Source organism: Diplotaxodon limnothrissa, linkage group LG22, assembly GCF_057381915.1.
Source record: "Diplotaxodon limnothrissa isolate DT_005_m linkage group LG22, D_limnothrissa_male_GT1.1, whole genome shotgun sequence".
NCBI lineage: Eukaryota > Metazoa > Chordata > Actinopteri > Cichliformes > Cichlidae > Diplotaxodon > Diplotaxodon limnothrissa.
The window spans coordinates 9,463,831-9,483,732 of NC_140616.1; the positions used below are offsets into that span (position 1 = coordinate 9,463,831).

The 19,902-nt window shown below is 41.0% G+C and overlaps 1 protein-coding gene across 2 annotated transcripts in view; it reads left to right on the top strand.

The window, feature by feature from the left end:
* The window catches only part of myo1g (myosin IG), a 65,007-nt gene that overhangs the window by 18,148 nt on the left and 26,957 nt on the right, over positions 1–19,902 (top strand). The window contains exons 13-20 of one of the 2 annotated variants that reach the window (XM_085345934.1): positions 2,622–2,702; positions 2,865–3,009; positions 6,806–6,972; positions 8,373–8,580; positions 9,089–9,312; positions 12,008–12,152; positions 15,679–15,783; positions 16,432–16,545. In XM_085345934.1, the coding sequence (XP_085202060.1) occupies positions 2,622–2,702; positions 2,865–3,009; positions 6,806–6,972; positions 8,373–8,580; positions 9,089–9,312; positions 12,008–12,152; positions 15,679–15,783; positions 16,432–16,545 (1,189 nt within the window). The remainder of the gene's footprint in view (positions 1–2,621; positions 2,703–2,864; positions 3,010–6,805; positions 6,973–8,372; positions 8,581–9,088; positions 9,313–12,007; positions 12,153–15,678; positions 15,784–16,431; positions 16,546–19,902) is intronic. The other variant, XM_085345935.1, reaches the window with a different exon arrangement.

A 19,902-nucleotide genomic window follows, 5' to 3' on the forward strand; every position in this document is an offset into this window, starting at 1 on the left:
GACGATGGAAAGATAAGCAGATTAATTTTGATCGCCAGACCACTGCGCTGTCAGAGAAAAAACACACACGTAAGCTGAGTCAGAGAGGGTTAAATTATTGAATGTTACGTTTGTTTAATTGTTTAGTCATGAGCATCCTAGAAAAACCATGTCGTCAGGGTCCTGCCAGCGGTAATATGACGGGCTGGATAAGAGCGTGTGTCACAGACCTGCAGTAAGTCATGACAGATGGCTGTCCCTGTCACTACGTGTCCCCATCATCCGCCCCCTGATCACCTCAGGGCCACGACGGGGTCTCTCCAGCTGAGCTGTCACCTCTCGTATATTGCTTCCTGGTGGCACCATCCCCTGTCCCATCCCATCCCGTCTCAGTCTTTCCTTACTCTAGCTAAATATACCCTCTTCCTCACCACCCGCTGGCCCCCCCTTTCTCCACTCTCACCAAACCACCAGTATCAGAAGCTTTGACCTACTTTGTTCTCTCCTCCTTTTCTCATCCTGTTTCCTTTTCTCCTGCTTCTGTTCTGCAACACTCACCTAGCTCTCATTGCTATCCGCGCTTTTAAATCCCTGCAGAATTTCAGCCTGCACATGCAGCACTTTCAGGAAAGATATACAGTTTCATATATTCCTACTCTACAGCTTTATATTGCAGGCATCTCACATCTTTGTCACCTGACTCTCCCCATATGTGCTGCCTTTCACCTTGTGCCACTCAGCGGTCTCCTTGCATCAGCCTTGACCTTCATACTTTAATATACATTCCTCTAAATCATTGTCGTGTCTCTGGAGACCAGCTGCCTTTGTCTTTGCCTGTCCTCTCCTGTCTGCTCTGTCGCAACAGCTTTCCTATGCTTGTAAATAAGTGCTGTGGCTTCTTGTTGTGGGTCCTGAACCCTCACTTTTTTTTTTACACTGTCTTACTTCAGCGAGCCTCCAAGAAATCTGATCAGGTTATACTGACTTCTGAGAGCCAAGGAGACACATCTGTCATAGGCACTGATAAGTTGTTAACGAATCCTTGACCATTTCCCCTTTGACTTCTATAGGCCTGGAAGTCTCTTTGGAGCCACAGGTATCGCCCCCTGGTGGCCATTAAAATACAGATTTAAGGCACTTCCACGTTGGCATCCCTTCTAAGATCTGGAGGCTATGTCCAACTTTTACACTGTCTATTATGGAAATCTGTGACATGTTGGCCTTGAACTTAGGATGCTAGAGTATGCAGTGAAATAATTCTGTCCAGCATCAGCCTTTCCAGACTCCAAATATGGACGTTTTTGCCCTCATATGCCCCCCAAGAAACAGTGCAAATGAGACCAGACACTGGCTAATTTGCTCTGGCATTGGACTGAATATGAAGGGAAGCTAATTTAACATAAACAAGAGTATTCTGAAGCCATTGGGGAGGCCTTTATTGAAAGTAAAATTCATGTTGAATACTTTATTATTGTTAATAATTGGATAAAAATGCAGATGTTTCAGGGTTTTTTGGCTTCTAAATGGACTGGTGCTTATATAACGCTTTCATTCACTCACATTTGTGCTTTTCTATATAACATTCACACTCCAGTGAACACATCAGAGTGCAACTCAGGGTTCAGTGTCTTGTACAAGGATACTTTGGCATGGCAGGGATTGAACCACCAACCTTCCAATTAGTAGATGACCTGCCTCTGCCTTCAGAGCTACAGCCACCTCAAGTGGGGAAAGACAGAGAACGTTTGAGAACCAGTGGTTTAGCAGTTGAAGGTAAAACAAGTCCTGCAGTAATCAGGAAGTTGGTGACTGGGTCCCAGCTTGTGATAGTCAGCATACATATGTGTCCTTTAGTGAGACACTGAACCCAAAAGTGCCCCAAACGTGTCATTGTTGTGAGTATGTTAATATGGATTATAGTCCAAAGTCCTGTAACTGGGTGATAACAGTAGAAAACCCCTATATATATAATGTAGTTTAAAAAAAATGTAATTTTAGGGGAATATTTGTATACATTTTTGTTTTGCTGCTTTTACTGGTTTTAAAGCTTCTCATTTACAGGATATGTGCACAGTCCAATAAAAGGAATGCATTCTTTAAAGTCAGAAATGCATCCACACTGTGCATCGTATTGTTACACTGTGAATACGAGGGAGAGGTTTTTATGAGGCAATGCTTACACTACAGCAGGCTCATCCCCCGGAGCTGGACAGCTTATGTAACTGTGCCTTACAATGTGCCCGTGACCTCCCACTGATGCCTCATCAAAACCAACTGAGCAGTTTGTGGAGGGAAAAAAAAAAGGCAGACAGATTAGTTTGTAGACAGTTCATTTTATCTAAACGCGAGCCATGAGGAGAATTTGACCATGTACCTAATTTGTAAATTGACTAAGCAGCATGACTCTTGCTCTAATCCTTTGCCGGAGGTCTGTGAGTCATTAGTAGCAGAGAGTGCAGTTAATGATAGCGACCCTTTGAGTGGCAGACACTTACTCTTTAAACTCTATTGCTATTTTAGTCTGACTTTTGTGTAACTTTAGCATCTTGATTGTTATTGTTCACTCCAAATACTCATCAATGGGGCCGCCCTCTCATTACTAAATAATTACTCTCATATCACCCTCTCTACATCTGTTGCAGATATTCCGTCGAGGGCTTTTTGGACAAGAACAAGGACCTGCTTTTCCAAGACTTCAAGCGCCTTATGTACAACAGGTGCCAAACACAAGCATCACTGACAGTTTTTCCCAGCATCATAATGCTCTTGACAGTTCATTAACTGGGTCATGTGTATATATGAGTTTCTTCTTCCCTCAGTCTGCACATCCCTCCTCTGCTAGCCTAGTTAATGGTGTCCTTTCTTTACTCTTTACCCCGCTTTCTTGCTTCTCATAGTGCCAATCCAGTCCTAAAAGAGATGTGGCCAGATGGACATCTGAGCATCACAGAGGTCACCAAGCGGCCTTTGACTGCTGCCACCCTGTTCAAGAACTCCATTGTGGCTTTGGTTGATAAACTGGCGTGCAAGGTTAGTAGTTTCTGCTTATGATCGACTTCCTCGTTTCTTCTCTTAACCCCAGTGGGAGGCTGTGGATGTATTTTCAGCTAATTAATGCACGTTTGATGTCCACACAGTCAAAGAGTAGTAAATGAAGAAGCATTAAAGTTGAGAAAACTGATTTCTAAACTAGTTTGTAAATATGTTAATCCATAATACTGCTGCTTTATGTCGGTGTTAAGATAATTATTTTAATCGCTACCACTCCGTCTACTTAGAGAGCTGCCATGAGACAGTACATGATTGATGTTAAATGGCTAAAATAATAACAGCGTTTTGCAAAAGTGTGTTGATTGGATGGTTAAGACTTTATAACGGTACCTTTTCCTACCTTGTGCTACCTTGATAGCATGTGATTGTGTAAGATAACTGCTAATAAATGTTAGTAGTTTGGTGTGAAGCCAAAATGGTAAATGGTCTAAAATGACTTGTGGCATCCATTACGGTTACAGTAAAGTATTTGCTTTTATACTGAAAATATAATGAAACTTTTAGGTTGTAGCACCAGTCAGTTCATTCAAGCCAGAATTTGACTTAGTTGGATTTCCCCATTTATTGGAAATGTACTGAGTCATTCTAAAGGGCTCGCTGAATTTGTGTGTGGTATTGTAGTAAGATGCCATCAGTTAGTGAAATGTCTTTCCTCTTAGATATCCCACAATATCTGTGGTGTTTAGGAACTACAAGAGCTCAGTCACAATGTAGCATAGCTCTTAAAAGTCCCGTAGACCTCCTCTGGCATTAACATCAGCACAAAAACTGTGCACTGGGAGCTTCATGGTATAGTTTCCATGGCCAGCTCTTGTAGGTTTAATGTGTAGGTGACCCAGTACTTTTGAACACATATACTGTAGGTGGATGTCTCACCAGATGATATTTCAAATAGTTCTCTTTTTTATAGTGCAGCCATCTACTTATTAATGTAGTCTTGTTAGCTTTAGATGAGTTTAATTGTTTTTTCTCAATTATTAGAACTACCAAAATGTCACTTTATTAAAAGGCACAAACCAGTTAAGGGGGATTTGTTCAGTTTAGATTTAGCTTTAACTAAAACAAAGTGGTCATATCACCAGCTGCATATCTCATTTTATTTAGCTTAGCTGTGTAGTTAGATAACTATGGAAGCCCGTTTCCACCACTAAAAAAAAAAAAAAAGCTAGTATCCATAACTCGAAATTTCGAGTTATTTTCTCGAAATTTCGAGAAATATAACTCGAAATTTCGAGTTACTTTTCTCAAAATTTCGAGTTAGCTCTGCCAATCAAAAATATACGTGAATGAGGTCGCTTTCTTGTTACACGGAAGCATATGGCGCAGGACCGCGCACTCAAAAACGGATCCCAACAAATTAAAGTATGTTTGCTGATAGTAACACCATGTGATTCAGCTAATAACACAGGGATTTCATCATTTGTGAAGCCAGGCTGAAAACACTCAGCAATCTGTGCATTCACGACTGGATGTAATACCGGTAGCTTAGCTGTAGCATTTGTAGCTGAGGGCTTCAGCTTCCGGGTAACATGGAAATGACGTCATTCACGTAGATTACTGATTGGCAGCGCTAACTCGAAATTTCGAGTTGCTTTTCTCAAAATTTTGAGTTAATATGTCGAAATTTCGAGATAATAACTCGAAATTTCGAGAAAATAACTCGAAATTTCGAGAAAATAACTCGAAATTTTGAGTTATGGATCCTTTTTTTTTTTTTTTAGTGGCGGAAACGGGCTTCCATAGATACCCAATTAGTGAGTTAGTGAGAAATTTAGTTTTTGGCTCAAACCTTGGTTAAATTACCAAAATAAAATCTCACTAAAAAAGATAGCATAAAAATGATTCTCGTAATATTGTTCAGTTTAGTTTAGCTTCAGCTAAAGCTAATGTAGGTAGCTAATCACAAGCTTGCATTTAATTAGCCTTTTCTTGCTTTATTTAGCTTAGCTACCTAGTTTCTACCCAGTTACCGAGTTTCTATAAGCTTGCTAACTTTAGAAATAGGCAAAATGCCTTTTCCTCAAATCATTAGATAAGTTACTAAGATATAATTTAATTAAAAGTAAGAAAGGATATATTTGAATCAATCATTTTAGCTTTAGCTAAGCTACATGCCAGTCTTATCAGGTAAAATTTCATATGCCTTTCTTTCATTATTTAGCATTACTGTCTAGGTAGTTACCCTATTACACAGTTGCTCTAAGCTTGTTAGCTTTAGAGGATTTTAGTAGACTTCTTTCTTCCATCATGATTGGATTTAGCTACTTCCTGATTTAGCTTTGTGGAATGACTGTCTGATTAGCTTTACAGTCAGCCTATAATTCTATGGTTTGTGTTTTTTATATGCTGTTTTCATAAACACATAACACATTTGTTTATATAGGTTACAGATTTTAATCTAGCAAAAAACATATGAAAGATTGAGTCCAGTGGAGCATTTATTTTGGTTTTGCTTCTGTGCTTTGATTTTGTAGAACATGAATTGAAGTCAAATCAATTACTCTGGAAACCTACAGATTTGTTTATATTTCTGTGTCAGAGTTTGTGTTTAGTGCCAGCGTAGATCATCTCCCCAGTTTACTCTGCTGTCTGTACTGATGCTCTGCACCAGTTATAGGCGGTTCTGGTCCCTGTAAGTCTGCATGACTCACAGACTATTCTGAGACTCCCAATGTGTTTGTGTGATGTCTCCTTTGGATAGTGCATAATAAACATCGGAAGAGGAAGAAGAGGTGTAGCATTTACATGTATACATCGCAGTCTGTTCCTTGTGGTGTCAGGGAGTAGCAGTGTTTCTAAGTTGTCCTGATCCTATCTGTCTTTTTGTGGCGTTTAGAGGGTGCTGAGGAGGAGAAGGAGATGGAGGTGGCACCTCACCTCACCTGGCCTCATCTCACTGACTGAAGTCTGACATTTCTTGCTGTTATTTTTGGATGGCCTGCTTCCGGGCTGCTGTAGCATCTCGTCATGATGTGGCTGAGGTGAAATGAAAGTAAACTCCCATGCCTGAAGGGTTTTTTTTGCTGTAGGTCACGTTGAAAGAGCAGACAGTTTTCTTCAGCAGCAGTACTGAAGCACCTGTGCTCAGGCTTCCCACTTCATTTCCTCTCAGCCTTCATTTTCTGACATTTTCTCAAACTGCTGCCGAGCTGAGTCGAAACTCCAGGCAAAGCCTGCACAGGGATCAGTGTTTGGTGTCAGAAAGTGCTTCGCCTTATTTGTCTTTAATGGACAGAGCGGTTAAATCAGTGAAAACACAACAGCCAGTTCTTTGACAGGATGTAGTGCATCCCCGCTATAACTGTCAAGGTTCAGGCATCCAGCCATGACCCTGCTTCATCTAAAGTGCAGCTCGGCGTGCTGCTAGCGAGTAGCTGCGCGGGGCTGGGCTGTTGTGAGGCTCAGCTGCTCACTGTGGCGTTTGTTGAAACATTCTGCAAGTCTGATTAAGGTCACTGAACTCAGTTTGCCAGTTTTGCAGCTTGGCTGTGGTGCAGCTCATTGACAGTTTACAAGCTGAGTTCAGTTTATTTACTCGCACAGTGATGACCGCAGCGGTGACGCGAACACTGAGAAAAATCAAAGACCTGTTCAAGTTTGTGCAGGTGATAAAACAAGAGTGTTATGAAAAAATACATTCAGAGTATCAGTCTAAATGCAGTGTTGCTGTGTCACCAGTGATGTAACACTTTATTGAAAATGCAAACAGGCTTGTTGAAATACAGCCAAAGAAAGCTCACACCATGCCAGCTGAACAACTTGTTCTATTTTGCAGGAGCCATACTATGTGCGATGTATAAAGCCCAACGAAATGAAGTCACCGGTGTTGTTTGATGACGCCCGCTGCCAGCACCAGGTGGCCTACCTTGGCCTGCTGGAGAACGTGAGGGTACGCAGGGCGGGCTTTGCCTACAGGCAGCTCTATGCTCGCTTCCTGCAGAGGTAAGACAACGTGATTACGGTCTAGTGAAGTGGTCTCTTCAGCAGCGGAGTGTAACACCATGAGTAAAAAGTTAAAAAAAAGTAACTTTTCTTACCCAAAATGTACTTTGATCTGAAACCTTAAAAAGATGGCACACATTTATGTAAATAATACTACTCAAGAGATTTAGACTATTTGACAATTGGTGCCTGTTTTAACAAAACCTAACACGACTAAAAAGACCTAAAGTTAACATTTAAGGTGTGTCAAAAAGTTGGCTAAAAGAAAAAACACATTACCAACATTACCAGCCTGGTTCGTGCATGATATGTTTTGTATTTTTTGAAGTCGCTACGTGTTGGACAAGTCATTATAATGACCATAATTTAATTAGTATGACCTGAAACTAGAAAATGAGTCATTAGCCATCAGGACAGTGTTTAGAGGTCCCATCACAAGAAAGTGGAGGGCAGACTTCCACAGGACTGGAAGTTTTTTTGGGAGCTAGAGGGATCGCCCCCTGCTGGTAATTAAAAAGAAAAAGTTTATGGCTTCAGTTGTCAGACTATGTTCAGCATTTATACTGTGGTTGCTTTCCCTTCAGGGTTGTCTTCTTGTGTAATTCTGCACCACTGCAAGCACCCTAGCTATTTTAGGATTAAAGTCCTGTTCTGACCATCTGCTGAATCTCCTCCACAGTTTCAAAATAGCAAACCTTCAAGTTGAATTCCATTTTTGGATTTTTGGGAAGAGGAGGAAGTAGCAGTGAGCCCGATCTGGAGATTGGAAAGCTCAAGTGTGATTGTGTTACTCATAAACTCCTGAGTTTTTCTTTAACGGCCTGTCAGCAGGTGCACAATGGCACGATAGCAAATGTCAAAGTTAAAGTTACAAAATTGTCTGGGAGCAGGAAAGTGCTACATTAGAATAAGGTCTCAGCAGATGTGGCAGAAGCATGGCCATGTAAGTAATTAAATACAGATTTTAAAATTTTTTAATGAGAGCCAATGAAAGGAAGAAAAACATGGACAATGTCAGAATGTTATTTTGGTGTGGTCACAATGTTTTCTCCAATTTTAATCAAAGCTACACTTGACTCTAATACCATAAATTAAGATATCTGCCCTCCGATGCCTCTGGATATCACAGAAGGCATCTGGATAAAGTCTGACCCTCGTTGAGAGTTCATGGTGCACAAAAATGTGCAAATGTCAAAATCACAGTGACGATGAAAATTCTCTCGGTTATGCTTCTGATATTGATCCCTCAATCTGACACTTGGAAACTGCTTGGAAACTCACGTTCTCAGGTAGCAGAGTTAGTGATGTTCACTGACATCAACTGTCTCTACCCAAGTTTGAGGTCAGACTGCAAACACTTATGTGATCATCGTCTCTGATTCTTGCTGAATGTTGTTCAGGTATAAAATGACGTGCGAGTACACCTGGCCAAACCACCTGATGGCGTCAGACAGGGAAGCTGTGGAGGCCATCGTCATCCAGCACGGTTTCCAGGACGACGTTGCGTACGGCCAAACAAAGCTGTTTGTGAGAACGCCGCGGTCTCTCTTCACACTGGAGCAGGAGAGAAACCACCTCATCCCCATCCTGGTGACTTTCCTGCAAAAGGTGAGGCATGCAAGTGTCACCATGCTTCACAGCTGGTTTAATGTTTAATTTTAAAGATCCATTGATGTGATAGTTTGACATCTAATTCAGCATCAGGAACAGTTCAGATGGTGTGTTGAAGTTAATAACATGCAGTGTTTTTTCCACCAGGCTTCAAGGTATCAGAATAGAAACTGCAGTTTGTCTCAGGCTCATGAATATGTGGCTCTTGGTTATGTTTGACTGAAATTCATCTGCCAGCTTGAATCCTAATTTCCTGTAACAATAATTGGGATAATTAATGCGATCCAGAGCGCAGCTGCATTAAAGTCAATTACTTCGCTTGCTCAATGAAATACCCTTCTCTTTTCTCTTTCCTCTGACCTACTTTATAACTGCAGAGAAATCTGGAACTCTAACCGGAGGAAAAGTTTGTCTTAAGTGCTGTGGGATGCAGAGGCAATAATTTTTCTCTTGTTTTGTCTCTTTCACACGCCCCTTTGTTGTTGTTTTTTAACCTGACCCACAGGTGTGGCGCGGGACTCTAGCTCGTGCAAGGTGCCGGCGGATGAGGGCCATCTATGCCATCATGGGCTGCTATAAGCGCTACAAGGTCAAGGCACACTTCTGGGAGGTGGAGCGGAGGTTTGCTAATGTGCGAACTATGGCCGACTATGGGAAGAGCTTGGAGTGGCCGACGCCGCCTGCAGCACTGTCGCAGTTTCACAGCATCACAGTCATGCTGCATCGCAGGTCAGAGCACATAAAAATATGCAACTCTGTGTGGTCTGTGAAATACTAAGGATATTTTACATTACATAGACTGACATATTATGCTGTGTCATTATATATTTAATAAAAGCTCAGCCAAAAGAAGCAGTGTCCATCCTTACTGCGTCCATGGGAACCCTACCAACATGATGCACAGTCACACAGTTTTAAACTTGGGTGTTATCAAATCGTTGTCTCTGGGGATTGACTTGATTTTGGAGCCAAGCTGAAGTGGCAGTTTTAGGAAATGCCGCTTTGGGGATTTTCATGTTGGCTTCATTTTTCATCCCCAGAGGTTGCTGCTTAGATGTGAAACACATTAGACACTTTATTACAGATGAAACAAAAGAGATGTAACTTTCTAATTAGTGGATTAGTTCTAGAGGTTAGTAAAGTATTAACATTTAGAGATATTGAGAAACAGCCCTTTCTACTTGTTTACAGCCTTTTTGTTAAGCTAAGCGAAGTGGCTGCTGGCTAAAGCCTGAATTCACAGATGCGAGAGTGATTCATCTGTCTGTTCTTTGCCGTTCTTTTGATCCACTTCAGACTTGGTGGATCTTTTCTGGGGTTTGAGGAAGAACAGCCCCAAGTTTGAAGTTGTTTGGATAAGTGGTTCAATATTTTAGCTGGAATTTATTCTCTGTTAGCAGTGTTTCCCATAAAGTGACTGCTGCCCGCCCGACTGCACATAGAGTTATACATATTCAAGCCTCTTAACCCTAGGTTTAACTATCTGAACTAAGTGCCAAACCCTAACCTAATCCTAATTCTATCCATTAGGGTTAAAGTCTTACTCCTTCTTCTTCATCCTTACCTCTTTATCCTCACTTCGTCTCCCCCACCACTCTCTCCACCTCTTCTCTACCCTGCCTGCTTTCTTCCTCCATCTCTTTCATCTTCATTTTGTAAAGTGTGCAAAAATCTGGTTTCTTTTTTAGATTAGATTAGATTAGATTAGATAGAACTTTATTAATCCCTCGGGTGGGTTCCTCTGGGAAATTCGATTTCCAAAAAAGCACAGCACCGACAGAAGTTACAGAGTTACAGAATATATATATATATACACACACACACATATATATATATATATATATATATATATATATATATATATATACACACACACACACACACACACACACACACACACACACACACACACACACATATATAAATACAGAGACAATATAAATAAAATATACGAAGGGGATAAATAGAATAAATAGGATTAAAAAATAAAAATACAAGTGAATTGCACATTTCAAGTATTGAGTCTATTGCACCGTTGACTATTTACAAAAGTATTGCACAAAAGGTATTGCACAGTGAGGTGAAGAGGCACTACAGCTTAGTTGTTCCCCCCTCCTTTGTCCTCCTGTTTCCCCTCCCTCTCCCCTCCAGGGAGGAGTTAAACAGTCTGATGGTGTGTGGGACAAAGGAGTTTTTAAGTCTGTTAGTTCTTGTCTTTGGGAGAAGCAACCTGTCACTGAACAGACTCTTCTGGCTGTTAATGGCCGTGTGCAGAGGATGTCTGGCATTGTCCATAATGTCCATCAGTTTCTTTAATGTCCTTTTCTCTGCCACTGTCACCAGAGTGTCCAGCTTCATGCCGACCACAGAGCTAGCCCTCCTGATCAGTTTCTCCAGCCTGGATGAGTCCTTCTTTGCTGTGCTGCTCCCCCAGCACACCACAGCATAGAAAAGTACTCCAGCAACCACCGACTGGTAAAACATCCTCAGGAGCTTCCTGCAGATGTTAAAAGACCTCAGCCTCCTGAGGAAGTACAGTCGGCTTTGGGCTTTTTTATACAGGTGCTCTGTGTTGCATGACCAGTCCAGTTTATTGTCCACCCACAGCCCGAGGTACTTGTACTTGTTGACCACCTCCACCTCCTCCCCCTCTATCTGAACCGGCAGTGGACCTGCTCTAGACCTCCCGAAGTCCACAACCAGTTCCTTAGTCTTTGAGGTGTTGAGTTGCAGGTGGTTTGTGTGACTCCATGCGACAAAGTTCCTCACCAGACTTCTGTACTCCTCTTCCTGATCATCCCAGATACACCCCATGATGGCTGTGTCGTCTGCAAACTTCTGAATGTGGCATAATTCAGAGTTGTAGCAGAAGTCAGAGGTGTACAGGGTGAAGAGAAGAGGGGACAGCACAGTTCCCTGTGGTGCTCCTGTGCTGCTGACCACTGTGTCAGACGTGATGTCCTTCAGCCTGACGTACTGTGGTCTGTCGGTGAGGTAGTCGGAGATCCAAGCCACCAGGCAGGGGTCCACCTCCATCCTGTTCAGTTTTTCTTGAAGCATACAGGGCCGGATGGTATTAAAGGCACTGGAAAAGTCAAGAAACAGGATCCTGACCGTGCCTTTTCCCCCATCCAGGTGTGAGTGGGCTCTGTGTAGGAGGTACAGGATGGCATCCTGTACCATCCTGTACATTTAAGCACATGTGTTGAAATCAACTCATCTCTTAAGGTCACTAAATTCTCAGTAGCTGCAGAATAAGTCGAGTCAGTGTTTGGCTGTGTGATTGAGTGAGTTTTGGATCACTGATTTTTATCCTTTATCTGACTCTAACTTAAAGCTGTTCCTCCAACTTTTCTTTCTTTGGGCCTTTGAAGTAATATCCACCCTCATGGCATGCTGTCTTGTTCTCATCCCTCGGTGTCAGGTGGTGGGCGAGGCAGATCGTGAAAAACATCCCGCCGTCTGACATGCTGGAAGTTCGGGCCAAAGTGGCAGCTATGACGGCTCTGAGCGGAGAGAGAAAAGACTGGGGAGTCAGCCGAGCCTGGGAGAGGGACTACCTGGCAAATGTAAGAATCACAGTAGTAACAAGATAAATCCTGGGTACCTTTGTTGTTTCTCAGCACATCGTGTTTGAATAGGTTGTAAAATTATTTGTTTTGGGATTTATTTTGACCTCTGGAAGACACTTGATTTATTTTACCTTTATTTAAGCAAGAAAATTGGACACTTGAGATATGAAATCTTTCACAAATTTGTGAGTATCCACCTTAATATGCAAAGATGAGGCAACACACGCACACACACATACATGCACGCCACACTTTTTGGTGAATAGATGCTGGGATGTGTGATCAGCAAAGATGGATGGATAGGTCACTAGGAGATTGGTGCTCCTAAAGTTTGCTTAAAAGATGCTGACTTTTCTGCAGTCTCACCATTTACTGTCTGAAGATGAACAGTCTCTGTTTCCAGTTTACATCACACTTTTCATAGTTTCAATACAGTTTGGCAAATAGCTAGTGAGCAAAACAATAATAAAACAACTTTCTTTAAGTGTAAAGAAGTACATTATATATCTATATATATATATATATATATATATATATATATATCTATATATATATATATATATATATATATATATATATATATATATATCAGTGATTCATTAAAAAAAGTCACATGTTTGAGATGTCATTAGAAAAATAATGCCACTCTTATATGTGCATTAAGTTTTACAGATAACAAAGCAAAAGTAAATAACTTTCACTTGTAGACCACCAGAAATCTGGAGTAGGGCTCATCCAGATTTTGTCATCCACCTTTCTGTGACGTCACTGTGACACACAGACAAAATGGAAGCTTGTATGTGCATTTGATGACCTTTTGTCTGACAGCATAGTACAAAGAAAAACAAAGAAAATCCAACAGGGAACTATATCTGCAAGAAAGGAAAACATGTGAGCAAAATAAAAATGTATTGGCAACATTTTCAGAGAGAAAACACCAACAAAACACATTAAACCTGAGGGTTGTTGTACACACAGGCTACTTAGAAGAAGTGAGTACAGCTGTGGAGAATACCTGGGTGCAAGCAATCAGTGAAACACAATTATGGGAGGCAAAACTGAATAATAAGCACACAAGACAAACTAGCTCTTGAACATGAGAACACCTAACACAGATTTATACTTAAGACACGAGAAACACACGCGAGGCAGAATAAACTGAAACAGTGAATAAAAGCAAACTATAACCACCAAATAAACTAGATGGCAAAACTAAAACTAAGAAACCAGCCATTATGTCTGCGATTATTGTGATTCAGACAGCACACCTAAATCTCAGCTAGAAAAGCAGAACTACTTTTGAAATCACCTGAAATGATATTGCAATGCATTTTATTGAAAAGCTGGAGTTGACTTTTCTGCCGTTTTTACACTTTCCACCCCAGATTTAAAAAACAAACAAACCCAAAAAACAGTAGAAATAAGTCTCAGTGGCTTCCCTGGAAAGGCAGAACATGATTTCAAAATTAAAAAAAAAACAAAACTTGTTTCTTTATATATATTTTAACATATCAATGTTAAAATAGTGACATAGATTCTCAAACACTGCTGAACTAATAAAAACATTAAAGCATTTTGTAGTTTTATAGTTTTCCGCTTGTTTTTTCTGCCTCTTTAACTTTCAAAACGGAAGAATTTCTTAAGCAGTTGTCATTTCACATGACTCCCATTTAGTTAGTTCAGCTGGATATTTTGCAGCCCACTGGCAGGAAATTTTCACACAAATTCATCACAGTAATGAAAAAAGACTTGAACAATCAGCTGTGTATAGGATCATCTTTTGTTGTGAATGTATACTGTGCATGTGATGTGCCTTGGGCTGTGACCAAAAGAGGGCTGTTCATGTGAACACAGCCCTTTATTGATGAATACTACAGTTGCTTCATTTACCAGCTAATATGAGGTTGTTTTCTGACTTTAAAGATGCCTTCGGGGAGCGTGAGCGTGACTGCCGCAGAGTCCTGAGACATTCCCTTTGCTAGTTTATCAGCGGGCCCCTGACTTGCTGGCCTCCTTCAGGGATCTAAGTTCATGTGATTGCATTTAATTCCACAGTGACCTGTAGATTAGTGCATGCATCATGGCATTCAGTCAGGCTGAATCCTTACTGTGATTGTAAGTTCACCGAGTTCAGGGGGTTCATGTCCAGTCTTAAGCTTCAACAAAGGAAAATTTTCAGGTAATCAACACTAAGACCTGGAAAAAGTGCCTGAACCTGCCCCGTTTCATATTACTTAAATGAACATATTTAGACAGTGATTTTCCCATTCAGCAAAAATGGTGGCTACATTCATCTTTTATATATAGTCAGAGATGTTGAATCTTAGCTGTTGGTAGTAATTTGGAATCACACTAGCATATCAGTTCACTCAGTAGCACTCAGATTTACCTCTGGAACCAGAGAAGCTGGTACAAGTTTAAAAACTAAGAGGTTTTTTGGATACTTACCGTTTCCAAATAACACCAAACGATAAGCCATAATATAAGAGTAAACCAGTATGCATCCCTGTGAAAAATATATCCTCTGTCTTCTGACATGTTTTGATTACAGCATCAGACAACAGAGAGAAGTGTCACCTTGCCTCCATCACCTTATGAAACACCTTCACACCAATCAACAGGCAGTCATGGAGCCTCTTGGTTGGCATCCGGTGCTCTTTTGAAGTAGGCCTAGTTTCTCTCAGAGGGGATATTTGGTTTCCAAGTGGCTCTTTAGGCTTTCTTGGCGTCATGTTAGCACACATTCAGATTAAGGGACGTTGACATCTCCAGGCAAATGAAGCCATTAGGCAGTTCAACTTTCCTCTATGCTCCCTACTGATTTTTTTTCTCTTTTCTTTAGTTGGCGAATAGGCTGGACTGGTAGTTAGTTGTGGTTTGATTCACACAAGAAAGTGAGCTGTTTTCCCCTTTGTATTCTCCCTGCTGTCAGTCAGAGCCTTTGATGTGTCATGCTGTCATAATACTCCTCAAACAGACTGAGGTTCACTTTGATAGAAGAGATTTTTTAAGGGAAACGAGTGTGCAGAAAGTACTGATACAGAGACTGAATTTATTTATATAGTTTGTCTGCAGTTATTTACTGCAAAATGAATGTACGATGGTCACACCTGGATTTCTTCAGTGCACACAGTCTGGGAACCACAGCTTTAAACCGTGTACTGTATATATTAAAGTATGTAAAATAGATTGTAGGAGAAATGTTTAAAAAATGACCGTGATAGCTGCACTTTATAGGAGGAAGACTATAACAGAGTGTTAGATTTGCCACCAAATGTATTTCTCATCAGCTTTGGTCCCTCTGAAACGGCACGTCAGGCTCCGTGTCTGGTAACAGCAGCCAGGGGCCTTGAGCTTTGATCTGCTGCTTATGGAATTAAAGCGATAAAAAGGCTTAAAAGAGGCTGGGAGAGGTCACCTGGAGTTTTGTGACTAACAGCGAAGTGCATTCCTATTCCATCTGTACTGAAGATCGTCGCCTCAACCGACCTCCTGAAATAATACTGGTCTTTCATTTCTGCAGGCCCGAGACTGCCCTCAGACCAGCGCCAGCTTCATCCGAATTTCCAAGGAGCTGAAGAACAAAGACGAGTACAGTCAGGTCCTCTTCTCGAGCTTCTGTAGGAAGGTACAGTATGTGAGGAAAGAACACGGGGAAATGGAAATGTCTGTTTTGTAGCCACAAGGAGTTTCTTTCTTCTGCTGCTTCCTTTTAGCTTTGGGATGTTTTTCTGGTTCGATGTGTTTCCCATTCCACCCCCTCATGCTTCCTCTCTTTTGTAACAGCTCATCTTTCAATATTTCATGTTCAAACCAGTGAACACAGCCTTCTCAGGAAGTAATCTGAGGATCAATCATAAAAAGGAACTGAACTATGAATTCAGTCCTCAAGTTCCCTTAACCTGAATGAAGCGCTGCTTATTATTTTACCTCATGCTGAACCTCTTATCGTCTCCCTGAGGATAATAATGGCCATACTTTCCATATCAGGGACTGAACATTGAGGGCTTCGCCTAAGTTATGAGTAGAGCTTAGTTATATTTGAAGTTACGTAGCCTTTGATACAGTGAACTGAAGCAACCCCCGACTCACAGACCCACCACAGTCTTTTTTATGTTTTCTTGTGTGTTGCTTCTTTGCTGCTTTACAAGGAAAACCTGTTTTTGAAATGAAATAACCCAAAAGATCCTGCAAGAGGCATGAAGGGCTCTTCACAGAAAATAGAAAATGAACAAACATGCTGAAGCTTTTTCTTTCCCCTGTTCTGCTCTCTCAGGTGAACAGGTTCAACAAGAGCACAGACCGAGGCCTGCTCATCACAGACAAGTACATCTACAAATTAGAGCCAAAGAAACAGTATAAGGTTCTGAAGAAGCTTCCTTTAGACTCAGTAAGTACTCACATGGGAGAGCATACACTCTGAATGCAAGCTCACACACAGACTCATTTGCTAGCTTCCCTTCTAAATCCCTTCTCTTATCTTCACTCCTGCTGTCTTTATCCAATATTTCCAGCATTGCAAATGTATCCTGTTGGGATCTGAGCATATGTTACTCATTTCCACAGCCTGATTACATTATAACTCTCACCCTTAAACCCCAGACTGATTAAACATAGTGTCCCCAACAATGCTCATAGTTGCAGGCATTGACTTTTTACCATAAGACCATATGATGATTTTACAGTTTTTAATACAATAATAAATACTTTCATTTTTCATTAATTGCTTCAGTCAGTACTAAATTCACTTTACTGTCCTTATACTTATTTTGTGCTTTCATGTGGTCTCAGAGTGACTGAATGTCTGCTCAACTCTTTTGGTGCAGAATTTGCAGAGTTATTCATCATAATACATTTCTGATAAATAGTACAAACACATATATTGCATATAATGTTTGTGGCTGAGAATTAATTGTAACTGGACGGCTCATTGCTGCACTGGTTTGAATCCACAGGCCATCATGTTCTCTCCCTTCTCTCTCGTTACTTCCTCCTGTAGTCCAAAGACATGCACGTTAGGGCAAGGGTCTCCAACTCCAGGCCTCAAGGTTCGGTGTCCTGCAGGTTTTAGACATTACCCTCGGTCAACACACCTGAATCAAATGATTAGTTCATTACCAGGCCTCTGGAGAACTTCAAGACATGTTGAGGAGGTAATTTAACCATTTAAATCAAATGTGTTGAAAGACACATCTAAAACCTGCAGGATACCAGCCCTTGAGGCTGAGAGTTGGACGCTCCTGTGTTAGGGTAATTGGGGATTGTAATTTGCCACAGGTGTCAAGGCCTCGTGGCCTGTGACAGATCACTCCAGCACCCTTGCAGATGTGAACTAGATAAACAGTTTTTAAAATGGATTGATGGATTGTAACTGTGGCCTTCCAGCTGGAGGAGCCTTGACTAGACAGAACATTTTGATATTAGCATGAAAATGACCAAGATTTCACATTATTATGTAAAGGCACATAAAAAGTAGATTCCCAAGTCAGGAACTGTAACCATCCAAATATCACTTAAGTGGAACATTACAGCATACATGAAAGCACTGAAGAAACATTATTGTACTTGTGTTCAGCAAGTCAGTAAAATGCGCGGCAATAAATAAGTCCAGAAATCATGCCGCCCATAAGCAAGTACAAATCAGAAGGCTGATGTCAAAATGAGGACAGAAAGCAAGGGAGACACAACTACTGCAAAAACATGCTTTTTCAGCCAAGCTCACTGGACCCAGGTGTAGCTCATGCCGTTAGTTAGTCTCCTGTTAGCTCCTGAAGAACAAAGCACAGAACAAAACCAAGACAAATCACAGAGGTTTATAAAAGGTTTTGTCCTTAAAGTGTGGTACAAATACAAAAATAACAGCTGTTATGAATGTGGTCAGACTTTTTGTGCTTTATTCTGGCTGCTCTTTATTTCTTACTCTGTCCCCTCAGTTGTGTACACGCACAAACACAAACACACACACACACCTACTCATCTTCCGTCCTGTTTGACCCAGGTCACAGCCATCCATCAACAAGTACAAGAGCAATAAGAGGACTCACACTGAGAGAACACTGTCTTCCTTTGGGTCTCAGGGCTGATGACCTTTAAGAATTGTGAGGTTGTTGATCAGTCAGTCAGTGTTTGTGTGCGTGTTTGTGTGTGTACGTTAGGTTTTGTTGTCAACATGTGACGCCGTGGTCATGCTTGGGAGGCAGCTGCCAAGCTTAGCTTTAGATTTTCTGCCATATGGGGCGAACCTCAGCTGAGAAACTGGATCAGGAATCTCAAAGGGCTGCTGGCTCTGCAGGGCAAGAGGCTGAAGTTCTCTTGAAATAACAGAAATCATAATTTTCTTCTACAGCTTGATGCATGAACCTTGGTGTTGGGAAAACATACAGAAAGTGAAGGGTTGACTAAAGAATTTAACATGTGGAACACTGGGTCTATTTTTATATCTAAAAAAAAAGGGGGGGGGATTGTTTCAGGTAGAGGCATTTAGCCAAACCTCTATGGTACTGTGATGGTGCATTTAATGCTAGAAAAACCTTCTTGGACATTTGGCATTTACCTCTGTCTCGGGTAAAAGTATGTTTTTATCACCACACAGACTTAAGGCGTCTTAAAGCAGGGCTGTAAGCATGCAGTCAAGATTGGAGGAGACCAACTCTAGAACTGTTGACCAAGCAGCTTAATGTCTTTGCTCTCTCATACATATTACATATATTTAAGAGAATTAAATGTATGTAATTGTCTTTACAGTGTCTGCATCTTTAAATGCATGGCGCTTCCACCATGTGATCAGCTGATTAGTGACTTAATGAGCAGTTTAACTGTTGTACCTAATAAAGTGGCTGTGTGTGTTTTGTAATAGCTAGTAGCACACCTTCTTTTTTGGCCAGAAAAACTTCTTAAACTGAACTAAAAAATTGAGATGTATGTAATAGTTTGTCTAGTTTATGATATTTCCATCCCATTTTTTACCCAGTTCCTCACTGAGGAATCTGAGATTAAGATGGATTCCAACAAAAGTTGGAGATTGCCAAGTGCCATCAGACTTTGAGGTGACTCAGGTACTGAATGCAAAATAGCTTTCACTGAGAACACCTTCGTGAGATGTAATGAGTCAGCACAGCTGGACGTCCAGCAGTGATAGAAGAGAGGTGGAGAGAGAGAGCGCTTGCATGCCAGAGGGTTAAAAACTATCATTATGCAGCAGCGGAGCGGCTAAAGATAGCTGGTGCCATTAGACTCTGGTGCTCAGAATGAGGAATATGAGTCTTATCCAGGTCAGAAACTCAGAATACAGCATTAAAGAAGCAGTGCATCTCTGACTCTCACCCAGGTCACAGCTGAGGTCAAAACCTGAAGCAAAACACGAGCTCTGTACCTCTGACTGGTCAAATTCAGAAAACCTGACTTTAACTGGCGCTTATGTTTACTCAGTCTTCAAAAAATGTTGACAAAATTAAAAACTAAGCATTCACTTTGCATAAACATATTGTAAGCTTAAATAGTTACTGTTAAAACATTTAGTCATTTAAATAACTGATAGAAAGTTAATGGACGTTTCTCACACTGGAGTATTTCCAGTCATTAAACTTTTGATTTGTTTATAAGATAAACTATGTGAAAAATGCTCCTTTTATTTAGAACAGTCAAATGTTCAAAGTAGAAATCAAAGTGAAATTAAAAGACTGCTAGGAAGGAATACTAAAAACAATAGGAACACTGGAAAACTTTACACAACAACACAATCTCACAG